The sequence below is a fragment of the Salvelinus alpinus genome, chromosome 13 (assembly GCF_045679555.1).
Source record: "Salvelinus alpinus chromosome 13, SLU_Salpinus.1, whole genome shotgun sequence".
Lineage (NCBI taxonomy): Eukaryota > Metazoa > Chordata > Actinopteri > Salmoniformes > Salmonidae > Salvelinus > Salvelinus alpinus.
In genome coordinates this window covers 15742524-15756610 of record NC_092098.1, presented here as the reverse complement: position 1 = coordinate 15756610, position 14087 = coordinate 15742524, and the positions used below count along the sequence as shown (strand labels likewise).

Here is a 14087-nt window from a genome sequence, read left to right as displayed (position 1 = left end):
GTTAGTGCAGGAAGCGATTTGACTATCTGCATTGACCCTTTTTGCACTAACTCTTTTGACTCATCACATACGCTGCTGCTACTGTTAATGAAACCTATATATATATATCTACCTTAATTACCTCATAGCCCTGCACATCGACTCGGTACTGGTACCCCGTGTATATAGCCAAGTTATCGTTACTCAGGGTGTATTTATTCCTTGTGTTATTTCTCTTTTTTTAATCTCTGCATTGTTGGGAAGGGCCCCTTAAGTAAGCATTTCACTGTTAGTCTAAACCTGTTGTTTACAAAGCATGTGACAAATACAATTTGATTTGGAGACGTGTAGTGCTGTGTATTTTGATATTTTTTATACCTTTATTCTCCATTGTTCTTTCTCCCCCAATTGCCTGCTCTCTCCATCAACGGAGGGTTCACCTAATGTGTGTGAGAGAGCCCCCTCGTCTGGGACTGGAGCCTAATTTGATCAGTAATGAATTTTGTGTTACATTAGGCCTGTATAAATGGACGGACAAGCACAGACTACAAGTGTCCAGGAGTCGGACTTAATCTAATGACAGCCAGGCAGAGACAGAACCAATTAGAGGGAGAGGGCCAAATCGCTGCTGCTGCAGGGACTGCAAATGAATAGGTACAAATCAAATCAGGGCCTAATAGACGCGCTGCGAGAGGAGCCAGTCGATGCTAACAGCATTAGGGTCTCGTGACCTCCCAGCTCATAGCGACAACGGCCAGAGAAACGTCCATCGGCCCTTCAAGGAAAAATCAAAAGATCTCTTGTTCAATTAAGGAGAGGGAAAGAAACGTTGTTGCCGTCTCTTAAACAAGTTAAACATTTGGGTCATCAGTACGGCAGACTTCCGCTTCAGGGTTTCAATATGAATTACTTAAAGGTGCAATATGCAGAAATCGCTCCACCATTTCCTGGTTGCTAAAATGTTTGTAGTTCACCTAATTTCAGTTTGTGACAAAACAAGCTATGTAGACAGTGCTTGACTTGGGATAAAAGAGGTGCATTAGATTATGTTCTCAGAAATTCCCAAATTACATAATGCTATACACTGAGTGTACCAAACATTAAGGACACCTGCTCTTTCCATGACATGGACTGACCAGCGGAATCCAGGTGAAACTATGATCCCTTATTGATGTCACTTGTTAAATCCACTTCAGTCAGTGTAGATGAAGAGGAGGAGACAGGTTCTAGAAGGATTTTTAAGCTTTGAGGAATTGAGACATGGATTGTGTACTTGTGCCATTCAGAGGGTGAATGGACCTTTGCCTTTGAACAGGGTATGGTAGTAGGTGCCAGGCGCACCGCACCGTTTGTGGCAAGAACTGCAACACTGCTGGATTTTTCACACGCAACAGTTTCTCGTGGGTATCAAGAATGGTTCACCACCCAAAGGACATCCAGCCAACTTAACAACACTTTGGGAAGCATTGGAGTCAACATGGGCCAGCATCTCTGTGGAACACTTTCGAAATATTGTAGAGTCCATGCCCCATCTCAATATTAGGACGGTGTTCCTAATGTTTTGTATACTCAGTGTATATATACATTATTTTAATGGGGGGGGTGGGGGGGGGGGGGTGCAAGTCAATCACAGGAGGTTGGTGGCACCTTAATTGGAGAGAACGGGCTCATGGTAATGACTAAGTAAAATAACTGCACTGTTAGGCTACAGTATAAAACACATTTGTATACATCGTGTGTGAGCTACTGGGTGTGCAAACTTTTGCTCCAGGCCTGAAACAGTCTGCCTACCAAGGTCCTGTTGAGCAACTGACGTTCAGACTATAATGTGGTGTGTTAGAGTGGGGCTCGGACAAAAGCCTGCACACCCACTAGCTCCTCTGGAGGATGGTTTGCCACCCTTAATATAAAATATTGCAACATTACAACCAAATACTTTTATGTCTTTATAAAATGATTCCCTCATTTAATGAATCAGTGGTCAAATGGATAAGGTAGGCTACTTCAAAGCAAGATAGCTAACTAAGACAAGTAAATCTATAACCGTATAAGGCTAAAATATTAATGTTTCAGGGAAGATCTATGCACAGCATGGAAGCTATTTGTCAATATTTTTAACGTAAAAAAAAAAAAATGTAACGTTGAATTACATAACCTACTGTTTAATATAGGGGAATCCCATCATTCAAATAACGGTGTCAGATTTATTTCTCAACAGTGCCGGTGGAAAAGCGACACTGAGTCAATGACATTAGCCTAATACTTAGGCCTATAGCTAAAAAGTTAAGTAGTGAGCTAGCTTGTAGTATGGCTAGTTATGTTTTGAATTGGCTATTTAATAGTTAGTCATTATTTTATAGGCTACCTGCTGCTGAAATATCTCTCTCTCCTCGGTCAACGGCCCACTCGCACTGGCACACACTCAGATGATGCACAGCACACAGACATAGCACACACACACACACACACACACACACACACACACACACACACACACACACACACACACACACACACACACACACACACACACACACACACACACACACACACACACACACACACACACACACACACACACACACACACACACACATAAGAAGAAAGAAAACACAATTCCATGACTTTTCCAGGATTTTCATGACTGTAAGAACGCTCATTTGACAATTTAGAGCAGCGCATCCTGCGCATTCAGGCTGGCGCATTCTCAATCTGCCCATTCTCAATCTGCCCATTCTCAATCTGCCCATTCTCAATCTGCCCATTCTCAATCTGCCCATTCTCAATCTGCCCATTCTCAATCTGCGCATTCTCAATCTGCCCATTCTCAATCTGCGCATTCTCAATCTGCCCATTCTCAATCTGCCCATTCTCAATCTTCCCATTCTCAATCTTCCCATTCTCAATCTGCGCATTTTCAATCTGCCCATTCTCAATCTGCCCATTCTCAATCTGCCCATTCTCAATCTGCGCATTCTCAATCTGCCCATTCTCAATCTGCGCATTCTCAATCTGCCCATTCTCAATCTGCCCATTCTCAATCTGCCCATTCTCAATCTTCCCATTCTCAATCTGCGCATTCTCAATCTGCCCATTCTCAATCTGCCCATTCTCAATCTGCCCATTCTCAATCTGCCCATTCTCAATCTGCGCATTCTCAATCTGCCCATTCTCAATCTGCGCATTCTCAATCTGCCCATTCTCAATCTGCGCATTCTCAATCTGCCCATTCTCAATCTGCCCATTCTCAATCTGCGCATTCAGGCTGGCGCATTCTCAATCTGCCCATTCTCAATCTGCCCATTCTCAATCTGCCCATTCTCAATCTGCGCATTCTCAATCTGCCCATTCTCAATCTGCGCATTCTCAATCTGCCCATTCTCAATCTGCCCATTCTCAATCTGCCCATTCTCAATCTGCGCATTCTCAATCTGCCCATTCTCAATCTGCCCATTCTCAATCTGCCCATTCTCAATCTGCCCATTCTCAATCTGCCCATTCTCAATCTGCCCATTCTCAATCTGCGCATTCTCAATCTGCCCATTCTCAATCTGCCCATTCTCAATCTGCCCATTCTCAATCTGCGCATTCTCAATCTGCCCATTCTCAATCTGCGCTTTCTCAATCTGCCCATTCTCAATCTGCCCATTCTCAATCTGCCCATTCTCAATCTTCCCATTCTCAATCTTCCCATTCTCAATCTGTGCATTTTCAATCTGCCCATTCTCAATCTGCCCATTCTCAATCTGCCCATTCTCAATCTGCCCATTCTCAATCTGCCCATTCTCAATCTGCCCATTCTCAATCTTCCCATTCTCAATCTGCGCATTCTCAATCTGCCCATTCTCAATCTGCCCATTCTCAATCTGCCCATTCTCAATCTGCCCATTCTCAATCTGCCCATTCTCAATCTGCGCATTCTCAATCTGCCCATTCTCAATCTGCGCATTCTCAATCTGCCCATTCTCAATCTGCGCATTCTCAATCTGCCCATTCTCAATCTGCCCATTCTCAATCTGCGCATTCAGGCTGGCGCATTCTCAATCTGCCCATTCTCAATCTGCCCATTCTCAATCTGCCCATTCTCAATCTGCCCATTCTCAATCTGCGCATTCTCAATCTGCCCATTCTCAATCTGCGCATTCTCAATCTGCCCATTCTCAATCTGCGCATTCTCAATCTGCCCATTCTCAATCTGCCCATTCTCAATCTGCCCATTCTCAATCTGCCCATTCTCAATCTGCCCATTCTCAATCTGCCCATTCTCAATCTGCCCATTCTCAATCTGCCCATTCTCAATCTTCCCATTCTCAATCTGCGCATTCTCAATCTGCCCATTCTCAATCTGCCCATTCTCAATCTGCGCATTCAGGCTGGCGCATTCTCAATCTGCCCATTCTCAATCTGCCCATTCTCAATCTGCCCATTCTCAATCTGCCCATTCTCAATCTGCGCATTCTCAATCTGCCCATTCTCAATCTGCGCATTCTCAATCTGCCCATTCTCAATCTGCGCATTCTCAATCTGCCCATTCTCAATCTGCCCATTCTCAATCTGCCCATTCTCAATCTGCCCATTCTCAATCTGCCCATTCTCAATCTGCCCATTCTCAATCTGCCCATTCTCAATCTGCCCATTCTCAATCTTCCCATTCTCAATCTGCGCATTCTCAATCTGCCCATTCTCAATCTGCCCATTCTCAATCTGCCCATTCTCAATCTGCCCATTCTCAATCTGCCCATTCTCAATCTGCGCATTCTCAATCTGCCCATTCTCAATCTGCGCATTCTCAATCTGCCCATTCTCAATCTGCCCATTCTCAATCTGCCCATTCTCAATCTGCCCATTCTCAATCTGCCCATTCTCAATCTGCCCATTCTCAATCTGCCCATTCTCAATCTGCCCATTCTCAATCTTCCCATTCTCAATCTGCCCATTCTCAATCTGCCCATTCTCAATCTGCCCATTCTCAATCTGCGTATTCTCAATCTGCGCATTCTCAATCTGCGCATTCTCAATATGCCCATTCTCAATATGCCCATTCTCAATCTGCCCATTCTCAATCTGCCCATTCTCAATCTGCGCACTCTCAATCTCCAACAGTCTACTGGCGTGTATACACCGGATTCACAGACTAGTGTCAAATAAGCTTGAACAAAACGGAATCAGGATATGAATCCACACTTTCAATTGCTATTCAATGCAGATCCCGATGATAGGCCACTTTGTTTTAAGCAGTTCCCCAAAAATTGGAGGGGTGCTCCGGACAGCTCCAGCCCATGTCAAGCACTGAGTGTAGAGAATCATTGTACCATCTAAACCGCTGTGAAATATCTTTTCATAACCAAAAATATACTATTTTCATCTGTTTGAAGCTGGTGTACAAAACCAAAAGTAAAAGATGCAAAAACTTAAGAACAGGAAGTATAGAAACGGCTTCTTAGACTTGCTTTAAATGAGAATGACTGATCTATAATCCACATTTCTTTGTGAATTTTGTCGGGTTGCCCAAAAAGTTACATATTGCAGCTTTAATACATAATTTTAGGCCCTTTAAAACGTAGGCTGCTTTTTGGCAGCTTTTCTAAGCAAAGGAAGACATCACTGGTTTACAAAGAGACACTGTGCCTCTTGTAGATTAACACATTAAAGGAAACTGGGAAATAAAACAAAGGTGGAATAAAAATGTCAACTCAATTTGCTGTGCTTATTGAGAAAAATACTTTATAGGGTTTACTTGACAAATGGACACTGTATAAACACTATCGTTTTTGTTTTTGCAAACTTTGTAGAATACATTAAGAGTCATGCTGTTAAGACATAAGCAATATAAATCCATCAAATAAGACCGCTTACATTAGTGATTGATGGTTAACTTCATGAGACATCTTGGAGGCATACGTGGACCATGGACTGACTACATGTTACCACACTAAACATGCTTCACCTGAGGAAATTTAGAGGCAATGAGGTGAACTTTGGACAATACTAGAGATTAACCCCAGTACCATATGGTCTATGCCATGCATGCATTTACAACTGATAACATTATGACTGCCACTACCACTTTGTGAGACAGCAGTAATTCAAGATTTAGAGATTAAGAGAATTACTTTAAAAAATACTTTTAAAATATTGATATTGTCATAAAAACAATGCATGTTGTTCCTGATATAATAGGAAATGTAGTATTTAAATAAAGTACCACACTTGTAATTTATGACAATGTATGACAATGTACAGTGCATTTGGAAAGTATTCAGACCCCTTCCCCTTTTCAACATTTTGTTACGTTACAGCCTTATTCTAAAATTGATTAAATTAAATTTGAAATTAAATTTAAAAAAATCAGAATCAATCTACACACAATACACCATAATGACAAAGTGAAAACAGGTATTTAGAAATTTTTGCAAATAACACTTTTAAAACAGAAATACCTTATTTACATAAGTGTTCAGACATTTTGCTATGAGACTACAAATTGAGCTCATGTGCATCCTGTTTCCATTGATCATCCTTGAGATGTTTCTAGAACTTGATTGGAGTCCACCTGCGGTAAATTCAATTGATTGAACATGATTTGGAAAGGCACACATCTGTCTATATAAATCAAATCAAATCAAATGTTATTTGTCACATACACATGGTTAGCAGATGTTGATGCGAGTGTAGTGAAATGCTTGTTCTTCTAGTTCCGACCATGCAGAAATATCTAACAAGTAATCTAACCTAACAATTTCACAACTACCTTATACACACAAGTGTAAAGGAATGAATAAGAATATGTACATAAAAATATATGAATGCGCGATGGCCGAACGGCATAGGCAAGATGCAGTAGATTGTATAGAGTACAGTATATACATATGAGATGCGTAATGTAGGGTATGTAAACATTATATAAAATGACATTGTTTAAAGTGGCTAGTGATACATTTATTACATCAGCTTTTCATTATTAAGTGGCTAGAGATGAGTCAGTATGTTGGCAGCAGCCACTCAATGTTAGTGATGGCTGTTTAACAGTCTGATGGCCTTGAGATAGAAGCTGTTTTTCAGTCTCTCGGTCCCAGCTTTGAGGCTGCTCCCTCAGAGGCTGCTCCCTCTGCTGTTTACGATAATCTCCTTAGTTTTGTTGACATTGAGTGTGAGTTTATTTTCCTGACACCACACTCAGAAGGCCCTCACCTCCTCCCTGTAGGCCGTCTCATCGTTGTTGGTAATCAAGCCTACCACTGTAGTGTCGTCTGCAAACTTGATGATTGAGTTGGAGGCGTGCATGGCCATGAAGTCACGGGTGAACAGGTAGTACAGGAGAGGGCTGAGAACGCACCCTTGTGGGGCGCCAGTGTTGAGGATCAGCGCGGTGGAGATGTTGTTACCTACCCTCACCACCTGGGGGCGGTCCGTCTGGAAGTCCAGGACCCAGTTGCACAGGGCAGGGTCGAGACCCGGGGTCTCGAGCTTAATGACGAGTTTGGAGGGTACTATGGTGTTAAATGCTGAGCTGTAGTCGATGAACAGCATTCTCACATAGGTATTCCTCTTGTCCAGATGGGTTAGGGCAGTGTGCAGTGTGATTACGATTGCGTCGTCTGTGGACCTATTGGGGCGGTAAGCAAATTGGAGTGGGTCTAGGGTGTCAGGTAGGGGGGAGGTGATATGGTCCTTGACTAGTCTCTCAAAGAACTTCATGATGACGGAACTGAGTGCTATGGGGCGATAGTCATTTAGCTCAGTTACCTTTGCTTTCTTGGGAACAGGAACAATGGTGGCCCTCTTGAAGCATGTGGGAACAGCAGACTGGGATAGGGATTGATTGAATATGTCCGTAAACACACCAGCCAGCTGGTCTGCGCATGCTCTGAGGACGCGGCTGGGGATGCCGCCTGGGCCGGCAGCCTTGCGAGGGTTAACACGTTTAAATGTTTTACTCACGTTGGCTGCAGTGAAGGAGATCCCGCAGGTTTTGGTAGCGGGCCGTGTCAGTGACATTGTGTTGTCCTCCAAGCGAGCAAAGAAGTTGTTTAGTTTGTCTGTAAGCAAGACATCGTGGTCCGCGATGGGGCTGGCTTTCCTTTTGTAGTCCATGATTGACTGTAGACCCTGCCACATACCTCTCGTGTCTGAGCCGTTGAATTGCAACTCTACTTTGTCTCTATACTGATGCTTAGCTTGTTTGATTGCCTTGCGGAGGGAATAGCTACACTGTTTGTATTCGGTCATGTTTCCGGTCACCTTGCCCTGATTTAAAGCCGTGGTTCGCACATTCAGTTTTGCACGAATGCTGCCATCAATCCACGTTTTTGGTTGGGGAATGTTGTAATTGATGCTGTGGGTACAGCATCCCCGAGTAGTATGCTCGGGAGCGGTGCGCGATGTTCCCGTCTACGGAGCCTGACCAGAAGACCGCTCCGTCTGCCCCTTCTGCGGCGCCGTTGTTTTGGGTCGCCGGCTGGGAATCGAACCATTGTCCTGGGTGGTGGACCAAACAGAGGATCCGCTTCGGGAAAGTTGTATTCCTGGTCGTAATGTTGGTGAGTTGACGTTGCTCTTATATCCAATACTTCCTCCCGACTGTATGTAATTAAACCTAATATTTCCTGTGGTAGCAATGAAAGAAATAACACATAAAAAACGAAATACTACATAGTTTCCTAGGAACAGGAAGCGAGGCGGCCATCTCTGTCGGCGCCGGATGTTGAGATATATATAAAGTCCCACAGTTGACAGTGCATGTCAGAGCAAAAACCAAGCCATGAGGTCGAAGGAATTGTCCGTAGAGCTCCAAGACAGGATTGTGTCGAGGCACAGATCTGGGGAAGGGCACCAAAAAATGTCTGTAGCATTGAAGGTCCCCAAGAATACAGTAGCCTTCATCCTTCTTAAATGGAAAAAGTTTGGAACCACCAAGACTCTTCCTAGAGCTGGCCGGCCAGCCAAACTGAGCAATCAAGGGAGAAGGGCCTTGGTCAAGGAGGTGACCAAGAACCCGAAGGTCACTCTGACAGAGCTCCAGAGTTCCTCTCTGGAGATGGGAGAACCTTCCAGAAGGACAACCATCTCTGAAGCAATCCACCAATCAGGCCTTTATGGTAGAGTGGGCAGACGGAAGCCACTCCTTAGTAAAAGGCACATGACAGCCTGATTGGAGTTTGTAAAAAGGACTCTCAGACAATGAGAAACAAGATTCTCTGGTCTGATTTAACCAAGATTGAACTCTTTGGCCTGAATGCCAAGCGTCACATCTGGAGAAAACCTGGCACCATCCCTACGATGAAGCATGGTGGTGGCAGCATCATGCTGTGGGGATGTTTTTCAGTGGCAGGGATTGAGAGACTAGTCAGTATCGAGGGAAGAGGAACAGAGCAAAGTACAAAGAGATCTTTGATGAAAACCTGCTCCAGAGCACTCAGGACCTCAGACTGGGGCAAAGGTTCACCTTCCAACAGCACAACGACCCTAAGCACACAGCCAATGCAGGAGTGGCTTCGGGACAAGTTTCTGAATGTCCTTCAGTGGCCCAGCCAGAGCCTGGACTTGAACCCGATCGAACATCTCTGGAGAGACCAGAAAACACCTCAATCAGCCTGACTAACCGGTGTCTGTATGCAGCCTCGCTACTTTTATAGCCTTGCTACTGTATATAGCCTGTCTTTTAACTCTTGTTTTATTTATTTTCTTACCTATTGTTCACCTAACACCTTTTTTGCACTATTGGTTAGAGCCTGTAAGTGAGCATTTCTCTGTAAGGTCTACTACACCTGTTGTATTCGGCGCACGTGACAAATAAACTTTGATTTGATTTGATTGGAAATAGCTCCCCATCCATCCTGACAGAATATGAGAGGATCTGCAGAGAAGAATAGGAGAAACTCCCCAAATACAGGCGTCAAATCAAGTCAAATTGTATTTGTCACATGCACCAAATACAACAGGTGTAGACCTTACCGTGAAATGCTTACTTACAAGCTCTTAACCAACAATGCAGTTCAAGAAATAGAGTTAAGAAAATAAATAAATAAAATGAAAAAGTAACATAATAAAATTACATAACAATAGCGAGGCTATATACAGGGGGTACTGGTATCGAGTCAATGTGCGGGGGTACAGGTTAGTCGAGGTAATTCGTAAAGTGACTATGCGTGGATAATAGAGTAGCAGCGGTGTAAAAACAAAATATGGAGGGGGGGGGGCAATGTAAATAGTCTGGGTGGATTAATTGTTCAGCAGTTTTACGGCTTGGGGGTAGAAGCTGTAAAGGAAAAAAAGTTGGAAAAATTAGAAAAAATCTGAATACTTTCTGAATGCACTGTATAAAGATTTGGTAATTTTCTTAGAAGAGGAGCAAGAGAAAAGCTACTAAGGAAAGAGGGATCAGAGGAAGTTGCCTGGTTTCTGTGATCACAGACAGGGCCATAGAGATAGACAGAACAGAGCAGAGGGGGTGCAGTGGCCTTGCTGGACAGATAGCTCACACACCAAACGCTGCTGGGTTATCACAGGGCCCTGCATGGGGCCCTTTGATGTGGGGGCTGCTGGCTATCTGCAATTGTCCCCGGGGCCCCATGGCTTGGCTCAGCCACACACTGTCCCCTCTGACAGCTGCTAATACGCAGGTGAGAGTGGGGGGCAGACGGCCTCTGCACAACGCTGCTGATTCGGCGAGACAACTATTATCTACTGGCTGAACATTCAACCAGGTCGGGCAGATAACTTTCTACCACTTCATAAAAGTTGTCTGAGCATGGGTCTGTTCCCAGGCCAACAGATCCACCATCAAAGAGCTTGTGTTTAGGTGGGTGAGTTTCTTGAGGAATGTGAAAATACAACAAAATATGTTCTGTATAAACATCTCTCTAAACATAGTACATCTAATTGTTTTAAGTATTTGTCATCTGAATTTGGATCATCAAAGGTGAGACTTGTCGGTGGCAGTGTGAACAGCTCAGTGTATGGCTGTGGATCGCTCTGTCTGTCCATACACATATTTTGTCTGCTGCAGTTATTTTAAGGTCTAGGGTCCAGTCCAGGGGAAGCGTGATAAAGAAGGGGCAGCAGTCTATCTGGATGTCAAGTTCATGAGTTCATCCTCCGGACCCAGGCCATCTACTCTCCTCCCTCCCTCAGTCTGTCTGACAGCCAGCCATGCACCACATTCCACTCCCTTCACACCCACGCTTTTAAAATGGCACAATTAAATAATAATGCGTCTCCTGAGACATAGACATAGAGAAAAGAGAGAGAAGAGAGGATAAAAAAGAGTGAGAGAGCCCACAGAGAGCAGACAAGCAGAAAGGCTCTGGCTAAATGCATTCTCTCTCTCCCTCAGAATATCCTCAGAGCAGCAGAGGGATATATGGGACACAGTAGATGGAGTGGAAATACAACATTAGAAAATACAACTGTGATTTTCATCACTGTGAAAATAAAGGAGTGAGAGATGATGTATAAGGCAGCTGTTGGCAAACGGGTGCTTGCATCTCACACAGCAGTGACAGTTCCTTACAGATTTTATCAGCCTCCATTCAGTAACAGAGCAGAGTGTTGGAGTGAAAAAATACATGCACTGCCATTGCCTTAACCAGTCTAATTTCCCTGTCTAGCTGTTACCTGGACAAGGAAACACACTGGGACATTGTCATTCAAAACCAGTGATGGAATAGGAAGTTAACAGGTTTGATTGAAAAGGCCCACAGTGTAGCTAATCACAGAATGGTGTTGCAAAGCCCTACTTACTGAAGGAGTCAGAGCAGTAGTGGCCTCACCCTTTCTTCCCTTTTGATATATGCCCTAGCTTTCAGCTATCTGTGGCCTACTCTTACAGCCCCTTACAGTCCAAAACCGACACTATTCTCTGTAAGCCCAGCCGACAACCCCCAATCCATTCCTCATTCCCTCCTCTCCCACGCCCACAGTTCCTAGAAGAGGCGCAGCACTGGCCCAGAGTCCCCAGGCTGTACCATCAGTGCCTCCCCCAGAGCCCAGCACACTGACAGCCCTCCAGACAAGTGTAACGTCGGCCTCCTCCGCAGCCCTGAGAGCTGCCACAAGTGCTTAGCAGCGAAGTGTGAGTCTTAATGTGGATGTAAGCCCCCAGGATCAACCACCGCCACATGATGGCTCCAGGAGCATATTCCCTTCTCTTCACGCCCAGGGATTCACCTCGCTTCCATTACATTAGCATGTCGCTGTTAAATCATTTACTCCTTTTTACTCTCTTCCTTACCCGCCAACTCCGTTCTCTCCCGGGGCTCTGGGAGTGTTAGCAATCCCATCAATACTAGCCTTCTGAGGGCTTTTACTATAGCCCTCTCTCACAGAATGGAGCACTGTGCCCCTAAAAGCCAAACCAGGAGCATCCGAGGAGTAGGAAAGGACGGCAATCTTTCAATTAGCGTTAAACCTTTAATAGCGTAACGAGCGCCTTGAGTGTCTGCTGTGTGTGCCACTTTCCATACTGTTCCTCTGTGTTTTTTTGTAGAGCTGAGGAGACCTGTCATAGCCAAATAAGCCTGCTTCCATGCCTCAAGGCATCTCGCTGTGTGTGGTAGTGGTGACTGGGATCTCAGACATGCTCAACAGTTACAGGACGGGGGAGTGTGGAAAACAAGATATGATTCCTACAAACATCCAGATAGATAATATCATGGATAAGTGTATAATAACTGGTAAGACTAGATATACAGTGCTGTATCATCTATTGCAATGTAAGTTCTGATAAGACGTACTGTAGGAGTGAGTGTGAAGGAGCAGTAGTGAGTGGGTGGGTGACTGTGCTATGTGTAAGCCTGGGGTGTAATATACTAAGATGCTAATGTGCGTCTCCTCTGATGAATTGTTTGATAGCCAAACACTTCCTGTGTGGACAGATAGGGCTGTGTTCATAATGGGATATCCAGTCTTTACCTACTGTTCTTGGGGTTTATGCATTTTTATATTTTTTATTTCACCTTCATTTAACCAGGTAGGCCAGTTGAGAACAAGTTCTCATTTTACAACTGCGACCTGGCCAAGATAAAGCAAAGCAGTGCGACACAAACAACAACACAGAGTTACACACGGAATAAACAAACGTACAGTCAATAACACAATATAAAAAAAAGTCTATATACAGTGTGTGAAAAGGTAAGGCAATAAATAGGCCATAGTAGCGAAGTAATTACAATTTAGCAAATTAACACTGGAGTGATAGATGTGCAGATGATGATGTGCAAGTAGAAATACTGGTGTGCAAAAGAGCAAAAAAGTAAATAAAAATAATATGGGGATGAGGTAGGTAGATTGGATGGGCTATTTACAGATGGGCTGTGTACAGCTGCAGCGATTGGTTAGCTGCCCAGATATTTGATGTTTAAAGATAGTGAGGGAGATATAAGTCTCCAACTTCAGCGATTTTTGCAATTCGTTCCAGTCATTGGCAGCAGAGAACTGGAAGGAAAGGCGGCCAAAGCAGGTGTTGGCTTTGGGGATGACCAGTGAGATATACCTGCTGGAGCGTATGCTATGGGTGGGTGTTGTTATCGTGACCAGTGAGCTGAGATAAGGCGGAGCTTTACCTAGCAAATACTTATAGATGACCTAGAGCCAGTGGGTCTGGCGACGAATATGTAGCGAGGGCCAGCCGACGAGAGCATACAGGTTGCAGTGGTGGGTGGTATATGGGGCTTTGGTGACAAAACTGATGCTACTGTGATAGACTGCATCTAGTTTGCTGAGCAGAGTGTTGGAGGCTATTTTGTAAATGACATCGCCAAAGTCAAGGATTGGTAGGATAGTCAGTTTTATGAGGGTATGTTTGGCGGTATGAGTGAAGGAGGCTTTGTTGCGAAATAGGAAGCCGATTCTAGATTTAATTTTGGATTGGAGATGTTTAATATGAGTCTGGAAGGAGAGTTTACAGTCTAGCCAGACACCTAGGTACTTATAGATGTCCACATATTCTAAGTCAGAACCATCCAGAGTAGTGATGCTAGTCGGGCGGGTGGGTGCGGGCAGCAATCGGTTGAAGAGCATGCATTTAGTTTTACTAGCATTTAAAAGCAGTTGGAGGCCACGGAAGGAGTGTTGTATGGCATTGAAGCTCGTTTGGAGGTTTGTTAACA

The 14087-nt window shown here is 44.2% G+C and overlaps 1 protein-coding gene across 1 annotated transcript; it reads right to left on the bottom strand.

Moving 5' to 3' along the window:
* Positions 1-2670: 2670 nt before the first annotated feature.
* Positions 2671-10552, bottom strand: LOC139536702 (involucrin-like). Its single transcript, XM_071337309.1, has 4 exons — positions 10461-10552; positions 4354-5083; positions 3295-3995; positions 2671-3244 (listed from the first exon to the last, which is right to left on the bottom strand). Exons 1-4 carry the CDS (start codon positions 10550-10552, stop codon positions 2671-2673), a joined length of 2097 nt encoding a protein of 698 aa, XP_071193410.1.
* Positions 10553-14087: the final 3535 nt, after the last annotated feature.

What these genes read in the sequence shown, in the direction of transcription:
- LOC139536702 (XM_071337309.1), bottom strand. Translation starts at nt 10,552, where the DNA reads ATGGGGCCCCGGGGACAATTGCAGATAGCCAGCAGCCCCCACATCAAA. An exon ending in AACCCAGCAGCGTTTGGTGT is followed by an intron (nt 5,084 to 10,460) that starts GTGAGCTATCTG and finishes ACACGCCAGTAG; the next exon opens with ACTGTTGGAGATTGAGAGTG. An exon ending in GGCAGATTGAGAATGCGCCA is followed by an intron (nt 3,996 to 4,353) that starts GCCTGAATGCGC and finishes CTGAATGCGCAG; the next exon opens with ATTGAGAATGGGCAGATTGA.